Raw genomic sequence first — 25,918 nt, 5'->3', positions numbered from 1 at the left:
TATAAAATGGGCTCAGGCCATAGAAGAGCTTGAAAAGTGAGTCAGCAGCTTGCTAAAGGAGAACCAAAAAAATGCTGAGGAAAATAACACCTTTAAAAATAGGCTAACTCAATTGGAAAAAGAGGTCCAAAAAGCCAATGAGGAGAAGGAGGCTTTAAAAAGCAGAATTAGCCAAATGGAAAAGGAGGTTCAAAAGCTCAGTGAACAAAATAGGTCTTTAAAAGTGAGAGTGGAGTTCAGGGAAGCTAATGACTATGAGATAAACCAAGAAGTTAGTAAACAAAATCAAAAGATTGAAAAAATAGAAGATAATGTGAAACATCTCATTGAAAAAACAACTGACCTGGAAAATAGATCCAGGAGAGACAACTTAAAAATTATAGGACTACCTGAAAGCCATGATTAAAAAAAAAAAAGAGCCTAGACATTATCTTTCATGAAATTATCAAGGAAAACTGCCCCTGATATTCTAGAACCAGAGGGCAAAATAAATATTGAAAGAATCTGATCAACTGATCAACCCCTAGGAACATTGTGGCCAAATTTCAGAGTTCTTAGGTCAAGGAGAAAATATTGCAAGCAGCTAGAAAGAAACAATTCAAGTATTGTGGAAATACAATCAGGGTAACACATGATCTGGCAGCTTCTACATTAAGGGATCAAAGGGCTTGGAATAGGATATTCCAGAAGTCAAAAGGAACTAGAACTAAAACCAAGAATCACCTGCCCAGCAAAACTGAGTGTAATACTTCAAGGGAAAAAAATGGTCATTCAGTGATATATAGAGGATTTTCAAACATTCGTGATGAAAAGAACAGAACTGAATAGAAAAATTTGACTTTCAAACACAAGAATCAAGAGAAGCATGAAAAGGTAAACAAGAAAGAGAAATCATAAAAGACTTTCTAAAGCTGAACTGTTTACATTCCTACATGGAAACATCATATTTGTAACTCTTGAGAGTTTTCTCAGTGTTTGAGTAGGTGGAGGGATTACACACACACGCACACACACACACACACACACACACACATTTGTATAGCAGATAGTACAGATTGAGTTGAATCAGAAGAGATGATATCCATTAAAAAATAAAATAAAATTAAGGGGTGAGAGAGGGAAAATATTGGGAGAAAGGGAGAAATGAAATGGGGCAGACTATCACTCACAAAAGAGATAAGAAAAATCTTTTTCAATGGAGGAGAAAAGGGAGGAAGTGAGAGGGGAAAGTGAAGCTTACTCTCTTCACATATGGCTTAAGGAGGGAATAACATGCTCACTCAGTTTGGTATGAAAATCTATCTTACACTACAGGAAAGCAGGGGAGAAGAAGACAAGTGGGGTGAGAGGGATGATAGAAGAGAGGGCAAATGGGAGAAGGGAGTAACTAGAAGTAAACACTTTTGGGAAGGGACAAAGTCAAATGAGAGAATAGAAAAAAAAAGGGTGGGACAGGGTAGGATGGAGGACAGTTAGTCTTACACAACATGATTATTATGGAAGTCTTTTGTAAAATGACACATATTTAGCCTGTATTGAATTGCTTGCTTTCTCAGTGGGGTTGGGTGGGAAGGGAGGGAGGGAGAGAAGTTGGAATTCAAAGTATTAGAAATGAATGTTGAGAATTGTTATTGCATATAACTGGGAAATAAGAAATACAGGTAATGGGGCATAGAAATTTATCTTGCCCTATGAGAAAAGAGAGAGGATGGGGTTAAGGGAAGGGTGAGGTGTGATAAAAAGGAGGGCACATTGAGGGAAGGGGTAATCGGAATGAAAGGTGTTATGGGGTGGGGGGAGGGGAGGGATGGGGAGAAAAATTGGGACTCAAAATTTTGTGGAAATGAAAGTTGAAATCTAAAAGTAAATAAAGTATTAAGTAAAAAATAGTCAGTGAACCAATACTTGGTTCAGTGTTGTGCTGGGCACTGCGGGTATGAAACAGTCCCTGCTTTCCCAGAGCTTTCACTCTAACTGTGATGGAATTGGACAGTTCTAAAATCAAGTAAAAAAGTCTCAAACATATCAGAGGAGAAGGAAGCCTCCTGTGACTTGGGGAAAGGATTGAGAGGAGCCTCCTGCAGAAAGGGGCATTTGAGCAAAGTCTTGAAGGATAGAAGAAAACAAAGACTCACAGGCCAGAAAGGTGGAATTCCAGGCATGGGAGTTGGCCAGCACAGTGTCATGAGGCAGGAGGAGCAGAAAGTACCTGGATGGTAGATTGGAATTGTGGGATCACAGAGTGGGTGGAAAGGAGGAAAGTTTAAGAAAACTGAGGCATTAAGAAGGGGCCACACCAAACAGAAGACTTACGGTTGATCTCAAAGGTATTAGGGAGCCACTGGAGTTAATATTGGGGTTGAGGGGTGGATAAGGTAGAAGATAAGATTAGCATACCTCCATTTGAGGAAAATCATCTTGACAGGTGGTTGTTATTGTTATGGTGGTGGTGGTGGTGGTTGAATCATTTCAGTGGTGTCCAGTTCTTTGTTGGGTGCCCAACCCAGTTGGGGTTTTCTTGGCAGAGATACTGGAGTGATTTGCCAGATGAGGAAGCTGAGGCAAGCAGGGTTACACAGTTAGTAAGTGTCTTAAGGCAGGTTTGAACTCATGTCTTCCTGATTCCAGGCCTGGTGCTCTTATCCATCATATCACTTAACTGCCCCTAGAAAGCTATTTCATTTAGATACTTTCAGAGTATCTTAGTGTCTTCAGCATACTGTGGATATTGTGGAAGAAAGTAGTGGTCTATGGAGTTTTCAGTCTTGTGTCTTAAATGAGAAATGATTCTAAGTACAACACAATATCCAAAGAGGGACTAGATCAGGCTTGAACAACCAGCACAACCTCCCTCCTATAGACCTTAAGCAACCTGTGGGCTATAGGTTGTGCAGGACTGGACTACGTTATGATTAGATTATGATGTCAAGACCTCCATCCCTTTGAGAAAGGGGTTACACAGTATATAAAGCTGTGATTGTCTTCCCCTATTAAAAAAAAAATTGATAATACCAAAAACAACCAAAAATACTTTTATTATAGTTCACAAAAAAAGGTAATAAAGGCCTGGTTAGGGTAGAAGTTGAATGAGAGAGGGAAAATGGAACATCTATGAGAAGTGTTGTGGAAATAGAAACAATGAAATTTGGCTACTGGTGGGATGGATTCAGTGAATAAGAAAATCCAGGAATCTTGAGAACCTGGAAGAATTGATATCAGTAATAAGGAAGTTTGGAAGAGAGGAGGGTTGGGGAAAAGAATAATGTAATCTTTTATGAACATTTTGAATTTGAGATGCTTGTAAGACATTGGATGTTTGGACATAATGTCCCAAAAGCAGTTGGTGATATGTTATTGTAGTTTAGGAGAGAGATTAGGCTTGAATGTATAGATAATAGTGTTACCTACCTCACTGGGAGTGAGTTGTTATGGAGAAAGCATTTTGTAAACATTAAAGCACAGTAACAGACTTGAGTTCTTCCTATTATTACTACTACAAGTTCAGACAAACATCTCATGCTTAATTAGTCATCAGTTCCCCCCACCCAACCCTTACCCTACATTTCTGTATATGCTGACTCCAAATGGTTCCCAGGAAGCTTGATAGGTTCACAAATCTGCTAAGGGAGAAGAGATGCTAATCAAGACTAAACCACAAGTATCCCAACTAAAATTTATCATCTAGACATATTCTTTGTTCACACTAGTATCAAGACGAAAGCATTTTAAACTAAAGTATATATAATTTGGCTAACCTTAAGAAAAACCTTCTGAGAGAGCCAAGATGGCAGAGTGATTGGTAAATGCTCTACCCTTCCCCTTGTGAACCTTGAAAAACCTATAGAGTATTTCCCCAGGAAAAATCCTGGAACAGTGGGATCAACCAAAGGGGTAAACAGTCTCTTAGCCCTTGAGGCTAAGAAAATTGCAAAGGGGTGGGGTCCCTCTTGCTGTGGTTGAAGGGGAACAGTGCAGGACTGGAGCTGTCCCAGGTAGTCCCACTTCAGTGAACTGAGAGGAGATCCTGATTCCCCCCAGGAAGGTGGAGCCGTAATCATCAACACCAGAACCCCAAGCATGCCTCAGCACAACCAAGGGAATAGGGAAGACACTAGTGCAAACACTAGTTCACCAACCACTGAACCTGCCTGTGCTCAGGAGAGGAAACCTCCTATGGTCAGACCACCCCTCCCCCACACTTAATGAGCTAGCTCCAGGATAACTGCAGGGAAACTCAAAAAGACTTCATCTGGTCTCTGCTTTGACACATCAACCAGCTCGGCTACAGGAAGCTACAGCATTCTAGCCTCTAAATGAAAGAATCAGAGGCCACAATACACAAAGCCTCAAGTTCTAAGCACAAGAACGGTAGGACAGAACCCCCTTTGCCCCAGAAGCAGAGATCTGCTTTAAAAGCCAGGAAAAGTGCAATCATCATGAGCAAGAAGCAAACCAGAAAAGATAAAACCATAGAATCTTTCTGTGGGGACAAGGACCAAAACACCAGTACCAAAGAGGGCAGCATTGAACCTGTACTCCCATCTGAAACTTCATAAGAAAATATGAACTAGTCTTAAGCCCTAAGAGCATTCTTGGAAGAGCTCAAGAAGGATTTTAAATGCTAAATTAGGGAAATAGAAGAAAAACTGACCAATGATATTAAAACTATGACAAAAGAATCATGGGAGAATTTAAAAGGAAAAGTGGACTAATGGGAAAGGAAGTACGTAAACTAACTGGAGAAAATAACTCCTTAAAAGGATTGGACAAATGAATAAGGACATGCAAATGTGAACTGAAGAAAACAATCTGATAAAAATTAAAATTGGGCAAATAGAAGCTAATGACTCTGTGAGACATCAAGAATCAGTCAAACAGAATCTAAAGAATGACAAGATAGAAGAAAATGTAGAATATTCAATTGAAAAAACAACTGACCTGGAAAATAGATCCAAGAGAGAAAAATCTAAGAATTATTGGTCTACCAGAAAGCCATGATGAAAAAAAGAGCCTGGACAATATCTTCTAAGAAATCATCATGGAAAAATGCCCCAAAGTCCTAGATCCTGAGGGCAAAATAGTCATCGAAAGAATCCACCATTTACCTCCTGGAAGGGATCCCAAACTAAAAACACCAAGAAATATCTTTGCCAAATTCCAGAACTATCAAGTGAAGGAGAAAATATTGTAGGCAGCCAGAAAGAAACAATTCAAATATTTGTGAGCTATAATCAGGATCATACAGGATCTTGTAGCTGCTATGTTAAAACACTGAAGGGATTGGAATATGATATTCTATAAGGCAGAGTAGCTGGGACTACAACCAAGGATCAATTACCCAGCAAAATTGAACATAATATTTCAGGCAAGGAGATGGACATTCAATAAATAAGGGATTTCTAGACCTTCCTGATGAAAAGACCAGAACTCAGTAAAACATTTTTGATGTTTTATTTGATCTTCAAACAGAAGTCTCAAGAGAGGCATAAAAAGGTAAACAAGAGGAAAAAAACCTTGTTATTCAGTATGGGCAAACTGTTTACATCCCTATAAGGGAAGATGATACTTGTTAATCTTGAGAATTATATATTTATTATTATACATAAAAGGGATATACATAGAGGAAGTGAGTATAAAGTAAATGATGTGATGATAAAAATGTGATTTAAGGGTGCAAAGGGATTGTAAGGGGAGATATAAAAAGGAGGAGGCAGAAAAAGGTAAATTACATCACAGGAAGTGGCACAGAAACATATTACATTAGAGGGAAAGAGGGGAGGGAGATAACCATTGAGATTTACTCTCATCTGATTTGGTTCAAGGAGGAAACAGCAAACTCAGTTAAGTATAGAAATCTAGCTATCTCTATAGGAAATAAGGGAAAAGGAAAAGAAAAGGGAGGGGAGGCTAAAAGGGAGAGAAGTAGTAAGGGTAAAAGGGAGTTAAAGGGAAGGGAGCTGAAAGTAGAGAGGGAAGATGGAGGTGGTGGTCAAAAATTAAAACTATTGAGGGAAAGGGAGAACTAAAAGCATAAATGGGGAGAAAGAAGATGGAGGAAAAGACACAGATAGTAATCATAATTGTAAATGTAAATGAGATGAACTCTCCCATAAAACAGAGACCGATAGCAGAATAGATTAAAAACCATGACCCAACAATATGTTGTTTACAACACGCAGGGTAAAAGTAAAAGGTTGGAGCATAATATTTATGCTTCAGCTGATGTAAAAAAAGCAGGGGTAGCAATCCTAATTTCAGACAAAGCAAAAGCAGGAATAGATCTAATCAAAAGAGATAAGGAAGGAAACTGTATCCTAACAGGCACCATAGACAGTGATGCAATATCATTACTAATCATATATGCTCCAAGTGGTATAGCATCCAGATTCTTAGAGGAGAAGTTAAGGGAGTTACAGGAAGAAATAGACAGCAAAACTATACTACTGGGGGACCTCAACCTCCTTCTCTGAACTTGATAAATCTAACCTCCAAATTAACAAGAAAGAAGTTAAGGAGATGAATAAAACTCTGAATATGTTAGATATGATAGATCTCTGGAGAAAATTGAATAGGGATAGAAAGGAATATTATTTTTGCTCAGCTGTGCATGGACATATACAAAAATTGATCATGTACTAGGGCATAAAAATCTTACAATCTAATGCAGGAAGACAAAGATAGTGCATCCTTCTCAGATCATAATGAAATAAAAATTATATGTAATAAAAGGCCATGGAAAGATAGACCAAAAACTAATTGGAAACTAAATAATCTAATCCTAAAGAATGAGTTAAACAACAAATCATAGAAACAATCAGCAACTTCATTCAAGAGAATGACAATAATGAGATAACCTATCAAATCTTATGGTATGCTGCAGTTCTTAGGAGAAGTTTTATATCTTTGAATGCCTACATGAATAAAATAGAGAAAGAGGAGATCAGTGAATTGGGCATGCAGCTGAAAAAAGAACAAATTGAAAATTTCCAAGTAAATACCAAATTAGAAATACTGAAAACCAAAGGAGAGATTAATAAAATTGAAATTAAGAAAACTGTTGAAATAATAAATAAAATTAAGAGATGGTTTTATGAAAAAACCAATAAAATTGATAAACCTTTGGTCAATTTGATTTGAAAAAAAAAGAAAGAAGAAAACCAAATTACCAATATCAGAAATAAAAAGGGTGAACTCACCTTTAACAAGAAGGAAATCAAAACAATAATTAGAAATTACTTTGCTCAACTGTATGCCCATAAATTAGATAGTCTAAATGAGATGGGTGAATATTTTAAAAAATATATTAGTTGCCCAGGTTAACAAAAGAGGAAGTTGAATACTTAAATAACCCCATCTCAGAAAAAGAAATTGAACAAACCACCAATGAACTCCCTAGGAAAACATCTCCTGGGCCAGCTGATTACAAGTGAATTCTATCAAACATTTAAAGAACAATTAATTCCAGTACTATATAGAATATTTGGGAAAATTGGGGAAGAGTCCTACCAAATTCTTTTTATGGTACAAATATGGTTCTGATACTTACATCAGGAAGAGCCAAAACAGAGAAAGAAAATTACAGAACAATTTCTCTAATGAATATAGATCCAAAAATTTTAAATAAGATATTAGCAAAAAGAATACAGCAACTTATCACGAGAATAATAAAGTATGATCAGGTAGGATTTATGTTAGGAATTATTGATCATATCAACAACAAAACTAACAAACCACATGATTATCTCAATAGACACAGAAAAAGTTTTTGACAAAATACAACATCCATTCCTATTGAAAACACTGGAGAGTATAGGAATAAATGCAACTTTCCATAAAATAATAAGTAGTATCTACCTAAAAGCATCAGCAAGCATTATATGCAATGGAGATAAGCTAGATGCATTTCCAATAAGATCAGAGGTGAAACAAGAATGTCCATTATCATTACTGTTATTCAGTGTGGTAATAGAAATGTTAGCTGTAGCAATAAGAGAAGAAAAAGAAATTGAAGGAATTAGAATAGGTAAAAAAGCAACTAAGTTATCACTCTTTGCAGATGATATGATGATATACTTACAGAATCCCAGAGAATCAAGTAAAAAGCTACTTGAAATAATAAACAACTTTGGCAAAAACCCACACAAATCATCTGCATTTCTGTATATTACTAACAAAGCCCAACAGCAAGCTATAGAGAGAAAAATCCCATTTAAAGCTGTGGTAGACACTATAAAATATCCGGGATTCTACCTGACAAAATAAACCCAGGGACTACATGAACACAGTTGCAAAATACTTTTCCCAGAAATAAAGTCAGATTTAAGTAAGTGGGAAAACATTAGTTGCTCCTGAGTAGGCTGAGCTAATATAATAAAAATTACAATTCTACCTAAATTAATTTATTTATTTAGTGCCATACCAATCAAACTATCAGATAATTATTTTCTAGAGCTAGAAAAAATATCAAAATGCATCTGGAAGAACAAAAGGTTCAGAATATCAAGGGAGCTAATGAAAAGAAATGCTAGGGAAGGTGGCCTAGCCCTACCAGATCTCAAATTAAATCATAAAGCAGCAATCGTCAAAACCACTTGGTACTGGGTAAGAAACAGAGGGGTAGACCATTGGAATAGGTTAAGTACTCAAGAAACAGTAGTCAATGATTATAGCAATCTACTGTTTGATAAACCCAAGGACCCCAGCTTCTGGGATAGACTCACTGTTTGACAAAAATTGCTGAGAAAACTAGATAACATTGTGGCGGAAACTGAGCATAATCCAATGCCTGACACGTACACAAGAATAAAGTCCAAAAGGGTCCATGATCTAGGTATAAAGATTGATACTATAAACAAATTAGGGGAGCAGGGAATAGTGTATTTGTCAGATTTATGAGGAATGGAGAAATTTTTGACTAAACAAGAGGTAGAAAACATTATGAAGTGCAAAATGAATAATTTTGATTACATTAAATTGAAAAGTTTTTGCACAAGCAAACCCAATGCAACCAAGATGAGGAGGAAAGCAGGAAACTGGGAAAGAATTTTTTGCAACCTGTGTCTGTGATAAAGGTCTCATTTCTAAAATACAGAATATACAGAGAACTGAGTCAAATGTACATAAATACAAGTCATTCCTGAATTGATAAATGGTCAAAGGATATGAACAGGCAGTTTTCAGAGGAATGAAAATGAAAGCTATTTATAGTCATATAAAAATATACTCCAGAGGGGCAGAGCCAAGATGGCGGAGTAGAAATACACTCATATGCTAGCTCTGAACCCACCGCCCATAAAATATCTGTAAAAAAGATTCTGGAGCAACAAATTCTGGAGCAGCAGAAGCCACAGAACAATGGAGCGGACGAGACTTCTGTTCCAGAGAGACTTGATGCGAAAGCGCCCCGGACTGGGAGCCGAGCCCAGCCCTGCCACAGCCGCGGCACCGAGAGGAGCGGGTGCGAGCGGGCTTCAGGGACAGAATCTCCAGCGGCCGCGCGGGTTCTTCCACCCACGGGCCCCAAAGGTTGGTGAGAGGGTCTTCTAGGCTTGCCGAGAGGGGAGTGGGGTGCCCCCATAACTCAGGCCCCCTCAGGAGGCAGCAGCGGAGGCGGCAGCGGACCAGGGCTCACTAAGCAGGCAGGAGCCTGGATCAATTGTTGAAGGTCTTTGCATAAAGCCCCTGAGGGAACCGAGCCCATGAGGCGGCCCTGCCCCCACCCAAGCACCTGAACTTAATCTCACACTGAATAGCAGCCCTGCCCCCGCCCAAAGCCCTGAGGCTGGGAAGCAGCATTTGAATCTCAGACCCCAAGCTCTGACTGGGAGGATCTGGAGGCAAAGTGGGTGTGAAGAGAATATTCAGAAGTCAAGTCACCTGCTGGGAAAATGCTCAAAAAAGGGGGAAAAAAAAATAAGACTATAGAAGGTTACTTTCTTGGTGAATAGGCATTTCCTCCCTTCCTTTCTGATGAGGAAGAACAATGCTTACCATCAGGGAAAGATACAGAAGTGAAGGCTTCTGTATCCCGGCCCACCCAATGGGCTCAGGCCATGGAAGAGCTCAAAAAGGATTTTGAAAATCAAGTTAGAGAGGTGGAGGAAAAACTGGGAAGAGTAATAAAAGAGATGCAAGAAGAGCATGAAAAACAGGTAAACACCCTGTTAAACGAGACCCAAAAAAATGCTGAAGAAAATAACACCTTGAAAAATAGGCTAACTCAATTGGCAAAAGAGGTTCAAAAAGCCAATGAGGAGAAGAATGCTTTCAAAAGCAGAATTAGCCAAATGGAAAAGGAGGTTCAAAAGCTCACTGAAGAAAATAGTTCTTTCAAAATTAGAATGGCACAGATGGAGGCTAATGACTTTATGCAAAACCAAGAAATCACAGAACAAAGAGAGAAGAATGGAAAAATGGAAGATAATGTGAAATATCTCATTGGAAAAACAACAGACCTGGAAAATAGATCCAGGAGAGACAATTTGAAAATTATGGGACTACCTGAAAGTCATGATCAGAAAAAGAGCCTAGACATCATCTTTCATGAAATTATCAAGGAAAACTGCCCTGATATTCTAGAACCAGAGGGCAAAATAAATATTGAAAGAATCCACCCATCACCTCCTGAAAGAGATCCAAAAAGAGAAACTCCTAGGAACATTGTGGCCAAATTCCAGAGTTCCCAGGTCAAGGAGAAAATATTGCAAGCAGCTAGAAAGAAACAATTCAAGTATTGTGGAAATACAATCAGGATAACACAAGATCTAGCAGTTTCTACATTAAGGGATCGAAGGGCATGGAATAGGATATTCCAGAAGTCAAAGGAACTAGCACTAAAACCAAGAATCACCTACCCAGCAAAACTGAGTATAATACGTCAGGGGAAAAATTGGTCTTTCAATGAAATCGAGGACTTTCAAGCATTCTTGATGAAAAGACCAGAGCTGAAAAGAAAATTTGATTTCCAAACACAAGAATGAAGAGAAGCATGAAAAGGTAAACAGCAAGGAGAAGTCATAAGGGACTTACTAAAGTTGAGCTGTTTACATTCCTACATGGAAAGACAATATTTGTAACTCTTGAAACTTTTCAGTATCTGGGTACTGGGTGGGATTACACACACATACATGCACACGCACACACACACACACACACACACACACACACACATAGAGACAGAGTGCACAGAGTGAATTGAAGAGGATGGGATCATATTTTTTAAAAGAAATCAAGCAATGAGAGAGAAATATATTGGGAGGAAAAAGGGAGAAATGGAATGGGGCACATTATCTCTCATAAAAGAGGCAAGCAAAAGACTTTTTAGTGGAGGGAAAAAGAGGGGAGGTGAGAGAAAAACATGAAGTTTACCCTCATCACATTCCACTAAAGGAAGAAATAAAATGCACACTCATTTTGGTATGAAAACCTATCTTACAATACAGGAAAGTGGGGGATAAGGGGATAAACAGGGTGGGGGGGATGATGGAAGGGAAGGTAATGGGAGGAGGGAGCAATTTGAGGTCAACACTTACAGGGAGGGACTGGATCAAAAGAGAGAATAGAAGTAATGGGGGACAGGATAGGATGGTGGGAAATATAGTTAGTCTTATACAACACGACTAATATGGAAGTCATTTGCAAAACTACACAGATATGGCCTATATTGAATTGCTTGCCTTCCAAAGGGAAGGGGTGGGGAGGGAGGGAGGAAGAGAAGCTGGAACTCAAAGTTTTAGGAACAACTGTCGAGTACTGTTCTTGCTACTAGGAAATAAGAAATACAGGTAAAGGGGTATAGAAAGTTATTTGGCCCTACAGGACAAAAGAGAAGATGGAGACAAGGGCAGAGAGGGATGATAGAAGAGAGAGCAGATTGTTGATAGGGGCAATTAGAATGCTTGGTGTTTCGGGGTGGGGGGAGGGGACAAAATTTGGAACCCAAAATTTTGTGAAAATGAATGTTAAAAGTTAAATAAATATTTTTAAAAAATATTAAATTAATTAAATTAAATAAATTAAATAAAAATTAAATTTAAAAAATTAAATATCAAAAAAAATATACTCCAAATCACTATTGATTTGAGAGATGCAAATCAAAACAACTCTGAGGTACCACAGCACACCTATCTGAATGGCTAACATGACAAAACAGGAAGATGATAAATGTTGGAGAAGATGTGGGAGAGTTGGAACACTAATTCATTGTTGGTGGTGCTTTGAGCTGATCCAACTACTCTGGAGAGCAATTTGTAACTGCCCAAAGGGCTACAAAAATGTGCATACTCTGTGACCCAGCAATACCACTTCTGGGAGTCTATCCCAAAGAGATCATAAAAATGGGAAAGGGTCCCACATGTACAAAAATATTTATAGCAGCTCTCTTTGTGGTGGCCAAAAATTGGAAATCAAGGGGATGGCCATCAATTGGGGAATGGCTGAACAAGTTGTGCCATATGAACGTAGTAGAACTATTGTGCTATAAGAAATGGTGAAAAGGAAGACTTCAGAGAGGCCTGGAAGGACTTACATGAACTGATGCTGAATGAAAGGAACAGAATCAGGAGAACTTTGTACACAGCAACAACCACAGTGTGCGAGAAAATTTTCTGGTAGGCTTAGTCCTTCACAGCAATGCAAGGACCTAAAAAATTCCCAATGTACTCTTGAGGCTAAACACCTTCCACATTCAGAGAAAGAGCTATGGAATAGGATCACAGAATGAAGCAGATCATTTTCTCCTCTGTTTTGTTTTGTTATATGATTTCTCCCATTTCAGTTCTTCTGTGCAACATGACTAAGGTGAAAATGTATATGTAGAGCCTATATAGGATTGCATGTCATCTTGGGGAGGGAGGGTAAAAAATCTAAGACATATCAAATGATTGTAGAAAACTGAGAACAAGATAATTTTTAAAATAATAAAGTAAAATTAAGATTCTGAAGTTAAAAAAAAAAACTTTCTGACTTAAATCAACTAATACAGAATATCAGCTAAATGGCACTATGGATAGAATGCCAGACCTGGGTCAGGAAGACCCAAGTTCAAATTTAGCCTCAGACATTTACTAGCTGTGTGGCCCTGGCTAAGGCATTTAACCTAGTTTGCCTCAAGTTTCCTCATCTATAAAATGAACTGGGGAAGGAAATAGCAAACTCCAGTATCTTTACCAAGAAAACTTCAAATTGAGTCACAAAGAGTTGGACATAACTGAGATGACTGAAGAATAACAGTAAAGTAAGGAGAACAATACACAAAGGGAGTTAAGACTCTCTGCAGTTTGTCTCCAATCGGCCTTTTGCAGCTTATTTCCTATTTTTCCTCTTGTGACTGGTCTTGCTGTCTTTGCCCTCCGGATTTAGAACAGACCTTCCCATAGGTTTGGAATGCCCTCCTTTCTTATCTCTTCCTTCTAGATGCCACCTCGTCTGTGTCATCTTTCCTGATTTTTATACCCTCCTGCCATTATCCCCCCCGTCCCACCCCGCCACATTAAATGCTTTCTCCCCTGTGACACTCTCTCTTTTACCTATTTGTTTCTATTCCCTGTTGTTCCTTAGGGACATGAGCTGTTTTTCATCTTTTCATTCACAGGACCTTGCGCAGTAGCAGGTACTTAACAACTGCTTGTCAAATTTAGGGTTAATAAGGAGAAATAAAGGGAAGCAAGAATTCTTTTGAGTATCTGAAAAACAAGGCGGAGAAGGACTGGAACAGGAAGGACTCCTGTGCCCTCCCAACCTACTAGTATGACGACCCCACTTAGAAATTCCCGTTTCCCCCTCCCTCCATCCTTTTACTAATTACAGATACACAGTAATTTATATATGCATGTGTGTCTTCTGTGTGTACACACACACACACACACACACACACACACACACACACACACACACACACACACACACACACACACACACACACACACACACACACACACACACCCGACCTTTTCAAGCCTCAGATTGGTGTCTTCTCCTTTCTTTTAGCTTCTTTTTAATGATTCTCATTCTCTCCTTGCAGGTATAGCTTTTACAGACCTCCCGGTAAGTACCAACCTTTCTCTGTTTTCTGACAAATGGTATGGCAAGAGAGGGCATCCACACCTGCAGGGAGAAAGGGCCAGTCCCAGTGAAAAGTGATTTGAGATCAAAATGCTGTCTGTTCACCCAGTCTTTCTTGTTGCTCTGCCATAGGGTAGATCTCTATCACACTGTGAAATGCAGTTACCTCCATCACATACAGGGATTCTGAAACATTGGCTGTTCCACCCCCCATCTTCTTTGTTTTTACTAAGCCTCATGGAGTGCGACCCCTCTTACAAAGTTGAGGAAGGGTTGGTCCAGGGGGTATGTAGCTGCTTGCCAATAAACTATGCTAAATTCCCTATGTTTTACTGTCTGTTAGACTGGTTTAGGCTGAGGCTCATCGTGGCCAGAATTGGGAAAAATCTCCTGAATACTAACACTCCTCTGACCTCCCCCCTCCCCCCCCAAGACATTCCACCATTTGGCAGTTTCATTCAGTAACTGCTTTTCAGTATCCCTGTAGGAAAGTTCCCCCTGTTAGTCTATTAGTTGTTTACACCTTCATGTCAGTGGATTTATCATAACATGTGGCTGAGGTCAGCCTCAGTGAAAGAGCCAGCAGATGCCCGCATTTCAGACAGGAAAGTTGGAGATCACAGGTAACTTAGGTTTTATTGTTAGCTGCTCTGCACTGATCTGGAAGCGCTTGAGCTTGTGCTGTACCAGGCCTGGCATAGGAGACACACCCTGACCTTCCACATTCGTTATTCTAGCTTCTGTTTAAGGAAATGCCACAGGAAGGAGAAGAGCCCTTCTCTGATAGGAGTCAAGGGGGATCTACAGTCTCAGTTATACTAGGGTTTTGAAAGAGACGCTGGTCTTTCACTCCTTTTTGAGGGGTGAGAGATATCTGTATTCTGCCTCACTTTCCAGATATTGTCCCTGCAAAAGACAGTCATTACCAATCAAAATTTTTTTCCATAAAAGTTTCCATCCATCCAACTCTGAGTTTGTTGGAATAGTAGAAAGAGGTATTAGGAGAAATAATCATTAGCAGAAGTCAGATTTACTAGTTTATATCAATTCCTTCTTGGAATTCTTCCACATCCAGATCCTCTTTCCTTCCTCTCTGCCCCAGCTCATTAGCTTGCTGAAAACCTCTTGCATGTTATATAGTAAGTTCTTCTGAGTGGCTTTGGAATTATTTATTCAAAAAATTATCACTGATCATTGACAAGAACACCAAATAATAAAGTAGAAAGTGATAAAGTTTCATATGGTCACTCCAAGTACTGTGAGTATTAAGCAGGGAAGATCTTATTTCATGGAAAAGATGTAGGCACAACTGAAAATGGGGCTCCGTCCTGGATGGTGAGGCAGGTGATATGGGAAGAGGGAGATGTAGAGAGATGGTATGGGTCCCAATGAAGACAAAGGAAAGATTTAGTAGCAGGGAGGGAAGAGCATGGAGAGAAAGGAGTTTGTGATCAGAGGGGGAATTTCAGGTTTGGATATTTTGGAACAGATCCAGGAATAAGAATACAGAAGACAGAGCCACACTAGGCTGCAACTGCAATGGAGTGGAGGCGATCAATCTGAGAAGTCTGTATGCATTTGCTAGCATCACACAGCTAATGGTGAGGTACAACATGCAAGGGAAGGTTGTGAAACAAGAACTGGAGAAATAGGCCTGGAAACTAGCAGCTTGGGGGAGAGGATTATGGAAATCCTTGGATGGTCCAAGAAGCAGGCTTATCAAATAAGCTTGGTGGTCTGAAAACAAGGAGGAGCAAGGAAGATTCAGACTCCTGGGGAGTGAGAGAACAGGGGATGGAAGAGCCTTTGTTGGAGGGCAGCAGGATCTTGACAGCATGGCTGGGACTCACTTCTCCAGCCTTATTTACAACTACTTCACTCTGAACAAAATCATCATTGTAGCCTAATGGATCTCACTGGGAACAGAGAATAAATTTTGCTTTTCTCTTGTGTTTCCCCCTCCCTCCAGCTATAGTCTTCAATAAATATTTGTTGGTTGCCAGATATTCTCCAGAACTGGATAGTTTGAGAAGGAAAAGAAATTGGATTACCAATGAGCTGGATTAGGTAGCTTTTTTTCTTTCTTTTGGTGAATGCTTCTGTTAGGACCTTTGGGAAAAGGATCCCTCTCTTCTGCTAGGAAGTATCAAAAAAGTTGACCTCACTAACCTGCTAATAATAAGACAGAAGTCAAGAAAAAGGAACTTACTTTTTCTTTGTCTCCAGCATTGACCTAAGCCTTCCTGGATCCTACTACTTGTTTAAATAGATTGCACTGTGGCCCCCATTGCTATGACCATCAAAGACATTGCCCCTCAACCTCAGTTTGATTTATGAGGTTGCTCCATTCTCCTGAGTCCCATTGGGACTGCCTGGCTAGTTGGCATAGAAACCATCATACTGTTTGCAAAAAGAATATTGACTTTAGGTGAAGAATGAGCAGGGAAGAAATGTTAGGACCTTGACTGTCCCCAAAACAGCATGTTTTATTTTCATTCTCCCATATCTTTTCCCCAGTTTCTTAGTTTCATCTATCAGTAAGACCCTAGGATGTTAAGAGCTGATCCAACTCCCTCAATTTAAAAATGAGAAGCCCAAGGCCCAAAGGAGAAAAGGGAATTGCTCCACGCCAAACAGTTATTATTAGTAGCTGAGCAGAGATTATTGGTCAAGTTTCTTTATTTTACTTATTTTTTATTACTTGCTTTTCCCTGTTGGTTTACTATCTTGTGAATAGAAACAGCCCAATGAAGAGGCCATCATAGAGGTGACCAGGGAGTAGACAACACCGTCCCTGTTAGGGAGTCAGAGGAAGCAGATAGTGCAGAATAGAGCTTAGACTGCCAGAGAATTTGATAAGCTAAGTAGAATTCAGTGCTGTGATGTGTGGTCCAGATGACAAGCGCCTTAGGGATTCATAGGCTGGAAAGTTCATTGTGAATGGGGGCTACTTGAAAGCTTCATGGGACTAATAGATTCTGAGATGGGCCTTGATGGAAGCACGAGAATTAGATTGATAAAGGAGAAAGACATTTTTGCTGGAGTCAGTAATGTGAAGAAAAGTGTAAGAGTGAACAGTTTCGAGAAATTAAGTCTGACTATAGCAGAGAGTTCTCATGAGGAGAAATTTAACATAAATTTTGAGAAGGTAGGGATGGCCCTTGACAAAGGCCCTTTAATACCTGGCTAAGGAATTTGGACTTCATCTTATAGACAGTAAGGAGCTATTGAAAGTTTTTGAACTGATAAAGGGTTTGTTTAAAGAAGACTACTCTGACTGAGGTCTTTCTAAAAGATTAGAGCCTACTGTAGTAATCTTGTGTGAAGTGATTTGGCTCAGTGAGGATGCTCTATAAGCAAATGGAAATAGATGGGTCATCTGTTCTATAAATGCAGATTTTCTAGACATCAGCAGAGGGGTGATCATGGAAACCATCAATGTGGATAGGATCTTAAGACTGAGCCTTGGAGGTAGACCCCATTTACTAGGCAGGCGATTTCTCAAATTCCACAGTAGCAGAGATGGTTGAATAAGTAAGACTGGGTTGAGAACCCATGGACATTCTCACTTCTTTTCCCAATCAGTCTGGTGTGATGAGGGGTGAGAATACGCTGCTAATTTAATTTTATTCAACTTTTCCTCTTTTCTTCTCATCCCCCCACTACTTTCCAGGGACTCTTACATGAGTTGGAATCCTCTGAGCTAACTTGGAGATGCAGTATGTGTGAGATCCCTGAGAAGTGCTGTTTAGGGGTAGGAGAAGGGCTCATAATTCTAAGCATTTGCTTCCTTCTCTGGATAATTTATGCTCTCCTTTTCCCCTTCATGGCATTGTTGGATCTAGAGTGCAAAGAAACCTTTATAATCATCCAGTTCAATCCCCACATTTTACAAATGAGGAAACTGAAGCCCAGAGAAGAGGTTTTTCCTACAGACTAACTTATGGCATTTTATTGGGTGCTAGTCAGCATGACCTGGCCTTGCTGATTTTTTGGCCACCCCATCCTGGAGAGTCTTGGTAAGCTAGAGTGGGAGGAAGGACTAAAGCCAGAAAGAATCTGGATTGGGTCCAGTAGGTCTCCCCCATGAACCTTTTCCCTTGGAGCTCTCTCTCTCTTTCTTTGTCTCTCTCTCTCTCTCCCTGTCTGTCTCTGTCTGTCTCTCTCTCTCTCTCTGTGTTCTCCTAGTGAGGTGGCTAAGCACTTGAGGGGATTAGGGCTCATGTCCTCATGTGTCCAAGGTATAACCCACCCCATCATGTCTTCAGGCTGGTTACCCCAAGACCACCCAAGGGCTCTCCTGAAATGAGTCCTCTTCTCCTAGCTCTCCAGAGTGTCAGTCATCTGTCCCAACTCACCTAGTCCCATTCCTGGTGGTATTGGCCTGCTTTGATCTCCCCTGAGGCTAATTTTCTAACCAATGTTCCTTTTTCTTTCCAGGCAAACTTATACCCCACAGTGGGCTTGCAGACTCCTGGGGAGATTGTAGACGCCAACTTTGGGCAACAACCCTTTGTGTTTGACATTGAGGACTACATGAGGGAATGGAGAGCAAAGATTCAGGGAACCATCAAGCGTTTTCCCATTGGTGACAGGCTTGGGGAATGGCAAGCCATGCTGCAGAAGTGAGTCCTCTTTCCCTGATCCTTTTCTGGCCCCTATAGCTGCTCCTATGTCATCCCTACCAGGCCCACCCCCAAACCTCCTCATCTCTGTTTTCATCACCACAGCCTTAGGGCAGAGTCTCTTGGCTCTTAAGATTCCAGCTTTCACTGAATTGATCTCAAGGGCAAAACTTGGGCCTACTGCCATCCTGGGCTGTCTTTTACTTTGGCCAAACTGTTTTTGCTCCTAGAATCCCCAGGTAATGGCTCAAGTAATGAGGGAATTTTGAACTGAACTTTGCCCAAAGAGGGCCCCTGTCAGTATTTGAATCCTGCTTATATTAGGGATGAGGTTGGGGAGAGGAAGTTCTGGTGTTCCTTTTGGCTTCTTTCTCCTCTAAGAATCTGTGAAGCCCCAGCCTGCATCTGAAGACCACCTGCCTAAGACCAAAAGACTAAAAGAGACTTTATTTTTATTGTATGTTAGAAATCTAGCCAGTGTAGGGGCACAGGAGGCTCAGGCCCAGGCTGCCTAATTGACCCTTAAAGTCTTTGGAGCAGTCATTGTGATGGATGATGAAGCTTTAGGAGAAGGCACATCATCTCAGCTTGAGTCATAGCCTCACTCTCTGTTTTAGAGCCTGATTTTGGCAGGATCACTTCCCTCTTCTGTGCCCCATGTTCTGCCCCTATGTGCATCCTCATCCTAACTTCCTATGGTCTCTCACTGTTCTTACAGGTTAGACAAAGAAGAAAAGGGTTTAATTGTCCTCGTCAGTGACTTAAGAGTCTTAGCATTCAGTAGCTATGTGAACTCACTGTCTCTGGATCCTATAGTGGAAGTGGAGGGCCTCACCTGAGGACCTTATGGGGGATGATGTTGCCATCAGACCATCTCTAAGCCTCAGAACCTCCTGATCCCTGTTTGACCTCACATTAAAAAAAACAAAACAGCTAAGGGTTCTTTTGATCTCCTTGAGGTATAGTGGCAGCCTCCAGGAGCTGATAAGAAGCTCTTATTACTTAGAACTGCTCTCTTTGTTTGAAGCTACCAAATGAGCCTGGTGAGTGGACCTAGAGCCAGCCAGGGATGGGGATAAAGTCCCTACTGGTCAGAGTCCCCTTTACTTGTTGCTTTTCTCTGGGCTCTGACACTCATTGCCTCTGTGTGACCATGGGCAGAGCTTCATCCCTCAACTTCTACTAAAGGAAGATAATAATACTTAGATTACCTCCTTCACAGGGTGGTTGTGAGGAAAGGACCTTGTAAACCAAAAGCATTTTTATTCCCTCCCAAACATGGTGGTCTTTAGAGAAGATGGACCCATTCTTGATCTTGGGGAGAAGAGACTGAGCCTTAGTAAAACTTCCTTGTGTCCTGAGAGTTCAGATGTGAGCAGCATCAGGCTGTATCTTGTCCTGCTTTGTTTTGCTGGGGGTGGGGGAGTGGGGGGGGTGTGTGAGTACAGACAGACAGACACACACACACACACACACACCCTTAATTAAATGTTTTGCCCATAGGATTGTCTGAGAGGAAACCATCACAGAAACGTGAAAATAAAGACAACCCAATTACTGAACCTGTAGGCTTCTATCTGCCATTTGCCTTTGACAGTCAGTCTGTTTTTTCACTGAATGAACATGGTTATTCCAAGCTACACTGAGCTAGCTCCCTCATCCCAACAGTTAGTAATAAAATGTTTCCATATGAAGTCTTTGGGTGCTGAATTTCTGGAAGCTGACTTGAGTAGGGAAGACTGGCTAATGGAGCTCTCATTTGAAGGGAGTCTATCTCTAAGAAAGGAGCATGTATACACTCCTAAACAGAGACACACAAGATTGCCCACAAACCTACACATGCCTATACGTAGACAGCCAGACACTCTTAGAAGGAGGTCATCAGATCTAGTGTCCCACCCAGCGCAATAATCTGAGTCCTCCCCCTCTGCTGCACTTCCATGATCATCCAGCCTGTATTGGAATCTTTCCGGTGATGAGGAACTTACTACCTAGCAAAACATCCCGTGTCAGATGGTCCTAGTTGTTCAAAAGTCCTCTCTTTATGACGCTGAGTTGAGTAATAGTAGTAGTTCCCATGTCTGTAGTGCTTTAAGATTTATAAGACATATTTGTGACTCAAAATTTTGTGGAAATGAATGTTGAAAACTAAAAATAAATAAATGAACATTGAAAAAAATATTTATAAGACATTTTTCTTATAACAACCTAGTTCACAAGTACTATTATTCCCCTTTTGCCCATGTGCTTCTGTGTCCTTGATCACAGAACTAACAGATTTCAGAGCTAGGATTTCGACTCATGTCTGCTGACTCTCCAGTCTTCATGTCCAGCTCTCTCTCCACTACACCTCACTGTCTCCCATCTCTCTGCGCCTTTATAAGGTCTGTGCATTGGTCTTCTTTCTGCCCTTTTCCACATGGCATTCCTTTAAATTCTTGAAATCATTCTAATACTTTACGCACATTGGCATGAATAGAAAAGGCCTATAGAGGTATATCCAAGTGCACACCCAGATATAAACATGTACATATGTATTTCTGCACATGTGTGGGTCATATATGTAGGCCCTTTTTGACTTTTCACAGCCCTCTGGAGGTGAAGTGGACTTAAGGATGTAGCTTCTATCTGAGTAGGCTTTTCAAAATTGTTCATTGCAATTTTCTGTACATTCTTCTCTCCTGTAGGTTTAATGATTGGTTTTAGATCTAACTTGACCTTTTCTTCCCCCAGCTCTTGCTCAGTGACAAGAAGAGTAGACGGTTTCTCAGTTAGGGGCAAAGCCAGCATTTCTGAAGGCTTAATGGAGTCCAATGAGAGTGATGTGTCTGCAGGAAATCAGCACAGCCAGCCTGGCCCATTATGGGGCAGTGAGAGGAAAGATTCTAGTATCTCCTGAAAACATGCTTGCACTGCAGGCTTTCTCAAGCTAAATTACATTAGGCTGCTTCTCAGTGTCGTTTCAGGATGTACATAGCAGAGAAATTAACTCTCTTTCTGGTAATGTCCCTGAGGTCCCTCAAGGAAGCTGTTCCCAGAGTGATGTCTTGGCTTTGTAAGTGTGCTTGGGAACATCACACTAGTGAGAGCCAGGCATTGCATCCATTATGATCAGCTGCCTTCTTCACCACAGACTTGCCCACCCTTCTGGCACCCACTGGAGCCAAATCCAGTGTTTGGATGGAGAATAGTCATAATTGGAGTGTTAGAACTAGAAGGAGCCTTAGAGGTTGGCAGGCATAGGCTAAGGAGCCTTAAAGGTCATCTCACAGAGGAGGAGCCTGACTTTGGAAGATGAAGGTCTTGCCCCAGGTCTTGGGGAACAAGAAGGAGACCTAGGGCCTTGGGCTTCGTAACCACTGCTTCCTTGGCTCACATTTGCTTCTGTTCTAGTCCAGGGATTCTTATCCTTTTTTGTGTCTCACACATTCCTCTGACTGGCTGGTAAAGCCTAGGGGCCCCATCTCAGAATAGTTTTTAAATTCACAAAATAAAATACATAAGATTACAAGGGAAAGCAATTATATTGAAATACAGTTATCAGAAGTTTCTTGAAAAACAAGTTCTTAGAGCCTGGAACAGAAACCCCTGATCTAGTCCTACTCTCATTTTATAGATGCCGAGAATGGGGGCCTCTGGTGGCAGAACCAGGTCTCCTGACTTGCTAGCCCAGGGCTCTTTTCTTCTCCATGAGCTGAGTTAAAGTGCTTGTGTCCTTTTTCAGTACAGCAGTAAAAGCCTCCACCATGGGTACATTTTGGGGAAAACTTGAATGAGGAGCACGATTCAAAAAGTTGGTATTTCCAGTCACATCCTATTTTGCAAAGTTCCTTTTTTGAATGTCCCTATTTTTTTTTTTAGCATGGTCTCTTCCTACCTGGTGCATCATGGGTATTGTGCTACTGCCACAGCTTTTGCCCGTATGACAGAAACCACAATTCAGGAAGAACAGGCTTCCATCAAGAACAGACAACGTAAGACCAAGACTTTTCCCTCAACCTCTCGCCCTTCTCCCTGCTTCTCTGTGTCCTTCCCACCTGAGACCTTCTTTATCTCCTCATGTTCACTGATGCTAGCCTTAGCCTATATGGGAGCCCATCAGAGCCCTGAAGCCCAGGCTTTAGTCCTCCTCTTGGTGCGGTATCTCTCCTGGTGGGGCTCAGCCCAGCAGCTCTAACTATCCCCTTTTCTTTATAGTAGGATTTAAGACCAGGAGGTCTTTAGAGACCTTCTACTCCAGCCCAGCCATTTTCTTTAGCCATATCCTACTGGACTGATTCTTTTCTTGATGTGGTCAAAGCTCACTTTCTCCATTATGTTCTGGCTGCTAGTCTATGACCAAGAGTCTTGGCAAGCTTGGATTCAGAGCCTTCTCTGTGGGTCCCATTGAGCTTCATTGTCTCAGTCACATCAGTCTAAGATTGAGTCACATTTCTTTCTTAGATACCAACAGGGCCTGGGCCTTCTGTCCTCACATTATCAAGCAACTGTTCACGTTGGTGGCTGAAGAAAGGACTGAAGGACTCAGGTCTGTCGGCCTGTTGCTCAGCAGCCTGAGAGAGGGCAGTGCCTTCCTCTTTTTGACCTCCCTGCCTTCCACAGGGCTCAAGGAGGGTCCTGGCTGATCAGCCCTAAAAGACCCACCAACAGCTCCGAGTTGGCAGGGTCCTGATCTTCCCTAGCTCTCTAGTTATAACAAAATGTTTAAATTATAGATAGTCAGTCTAGAGGGTTGACCATAGAAAGTGAATGTTGGAGAGAAAGAGTGAAAATCTCCCTTGTGGCCCTGCAGATGTATTTTCTTTCTTTTCAGGCTCCTCCTGAGAGGAAAGAAAAGAAAAAGAGAAAATAGGATGGGTGGGCAGTTGTCTCTATATTAGTCTTTGAACCTGTTGGTATTTGTGTATATATTTGTGTTTGTGTCTCCCAGAAAAGCAAACACTCAACTATGTGAGCAGTCCCAGACATGGGACCTGCACTTGAGAAAGAGTGAACCAGAGATAGCTTCCAAGCAGGAAGATAAGAAATAGAGTCAAGAATGAAATGTAACAGTGCAAAGACAGAAAATTAGAGATTTGGGGATAAGAGAAAAGGAAAAGGGGGCAGACACACACTCTGCCACACCCTGTGACTTGTGGTCTTTGGGTCTATTCATTTGATTTGAATAATCACAATAGTAGTAATCACCAGTTCTCTAAGATTCACTTCCCTCACAACCACCAATGCAGTAGGTAATGTGAGAATTCTGTCTCCATTTTACAGTTGACTGGTCTATAACCATACTTGTAGTGAGTGTCAGAATTGGACTTGATAAAATCATGGCTCTGGAAGTGAGAGGATCTTGGAACTCATCTTTCTAGTTCTACCCTAGGACATGAGAAAACTAGAACCTAGCAAGGTGAATTATGACTTCTGCACTTGGTAGCAGGGCTGAGATTGGGACCCAGGTGAAGTGCAATCCTTTGTTCTTGCTCCTCAGCTTTGCCCTTGGGTCCCGAGGAGCCCCCCATGACTATTTCCTGGTTTCCTGGAGTTTAGAGTCCCTTCAGCACAGTGAAAGTCCTCTCAAGAGCAGATGCCAGTGCCTGTTTTCCTGCTTTTTGACTGAGACTGAACTCTTAGTTTTCTCTTATCCATCCTTAAAAATTCCTGAGTGCCTGTTCACAATGGAGAAAAGGCCAGAGGATAGGAACAGACAGAATTAAAAGAGAAAACCCAAGCTTCTAACAATAGCTTGAAAAAATACTCAACTTCAGGAAGCCCAGAGATGTCAATTAAAACAGCCTTGAGGTACCACTTCACCCCTCAGATGAGCAAAATAATGAAAAGCAGCAAAACAGCTGGCCAGAGTTTCAGAGAACAACTATTCTCATTCTTTGGGACAGAATTATAACCTTCTAAGATCTTTTTGCAGTACAGTCTGGCAGTATATACTAGAAGATACAGAAACAGTCATGTCCTTAGAACCCATAATTCCATGCAGGAATGTACCCTGCAAGAATGACCAAAAACAAAACAGCACTATCTGTTGAAACAAAGTGAAATTTCACACTGGGAAAGCAGTCAAATTACGGTAGGTAACTTAATGCATTAACCTAATGGCAGTTTAAGATCAGTAAGTTAAGAGAATACAAAAGAAATCTGGAAAGACCCTATTTGCATGAAACAATGCTTTGTGGAAAAATAGCCCCAAAATCCAAATGCACTACAAATGTAAAGGGTAAAAGGGAATGAGAATGAATCCCAAGGGGGATTTAGAGGGAGGGATGGAAAAGTTAGGGCATCTTGGGATTGAAATGAATGAGTTGAAATGTAAAGAGTTATGCAATATTGATGTTAAAAGTTTAATTTTTAATAATTTAATATTTTAAGATAAAAGATTCCTTGACCGTTTGTAGAATGAGCGAGATTCACAGCAAAATTCTACTTTGGTGAATTTGCCAGAGTCCCTTCTGGCTTTGCAGGGTCTTCCTGCTCTCTGATTTACTGTGGCTCCACTATGTTATCCAACCTTCTTCATGCTGCAGATCAGTGGGTCCAGATGGCACTGATATGTCATTGAACACCATTTCAGCAGAGCCTAATAAAGCAAGCGCTGTCCCTGGTGGCCAGGCCACTGGAATCTCACAAGCAGTCTTCCTCCCACAAGACTCTTCCCTTTCTAATTCATCTCCTCCTTCCCCACTGTGAAATCAAATCAGTGTTGGAAGAAGCACCAAATCTGCAGTCAGAAGACATGGGTTCAAAACCTGGCTCTGTGTGTCATAGGGGCAGAGCAATAGACTTGAAGTCAGAAAGACCCTGGCTCTAATCCTGTCCCAGATGCCTAACTGGCTATGTGAGACCCTCCTCTCTGTGCCTCATCTTCCTCATCTGTAAAAGGAGAAAATTGGCCTCTGTACCCCTCTGAACTGATGATCTTATGCTCCTGTGGGCAAGTGATTTCCCCTCTGTTTCTTCCTGTATGATCTGAGAAACTTGTACAGGGTGATTGCTAAGGTCCCTGCCAATTCAAAATCCTGCGATCCCATCTCACTCCCTCTAGTCAGTAAACTTTCCTGGTTCCCCATTGAATGTTGAGTAAAATAAGAAATCCTGGTGCTGACACACAAGACTTCAGGCCTTCTGGCTCTGCACAGACTCAACATTTCTGTGAGACAGGATTCTGCATCCCGAGGGTTTGTCTTGCCTTCTCTCTCTCTGTCTCTCTCTGTCTCTCTGTCTCTCTCTCT

General features: G+C 41.0%; 1 protein-coding gene across 7 annotated transcripts in view; it reads left to right on the top strand.

Annotated features, from left to right (window-relative positions):
* RANBP10 (RAN binding protein 10) overlaps positions 1-25,918 on the top strand; it is a 162,948-nt gene that overhangs the window by 123,077 nt on the left and 13,953 nt on the right. For 5 of the 7 annotated variants that reach the window (XR_011972860.1, XM_072636101.1, XM_072636103.1 and 2 more), the window contains 3 exons: positions 14,021-14,043; positions 18,502-18,686; positions 22,548-22,660. Coding sequence is in view for 6 of the 7 variants with exons in the window: in XM_072636101.1 (XP_072492202.1) it covers positions 14,021-14,043; positions 18,502-18,686; positions 22,548-22,660 (321 nt within the window). In the remaining variant the exon portion in view is untranslated. The other 2 variants (XM_072636106.1, XM_072636105.1) reach the window with 2 other exon arrangements.

Source organism: Notamacropus eugenii, chromosome 1 (assembly GCF_028372415.1).
Source record: "Notamacropus eugenii isolate mMacEug1 chromosome 1, mMacEug1.pri_v2, whole genome shotgun sequence".
Lineage (NCBI taxonomy): Eukaryota > Metazoa > Chordata > Mammalia > Diprotodontia > Macropodidae > Notamacropus > Notamacropus eugenii.
Note: the sequence above shows the minus strand (reverse complement) of the source record. Positions and strands in the feature narration are given on the sequence as shown.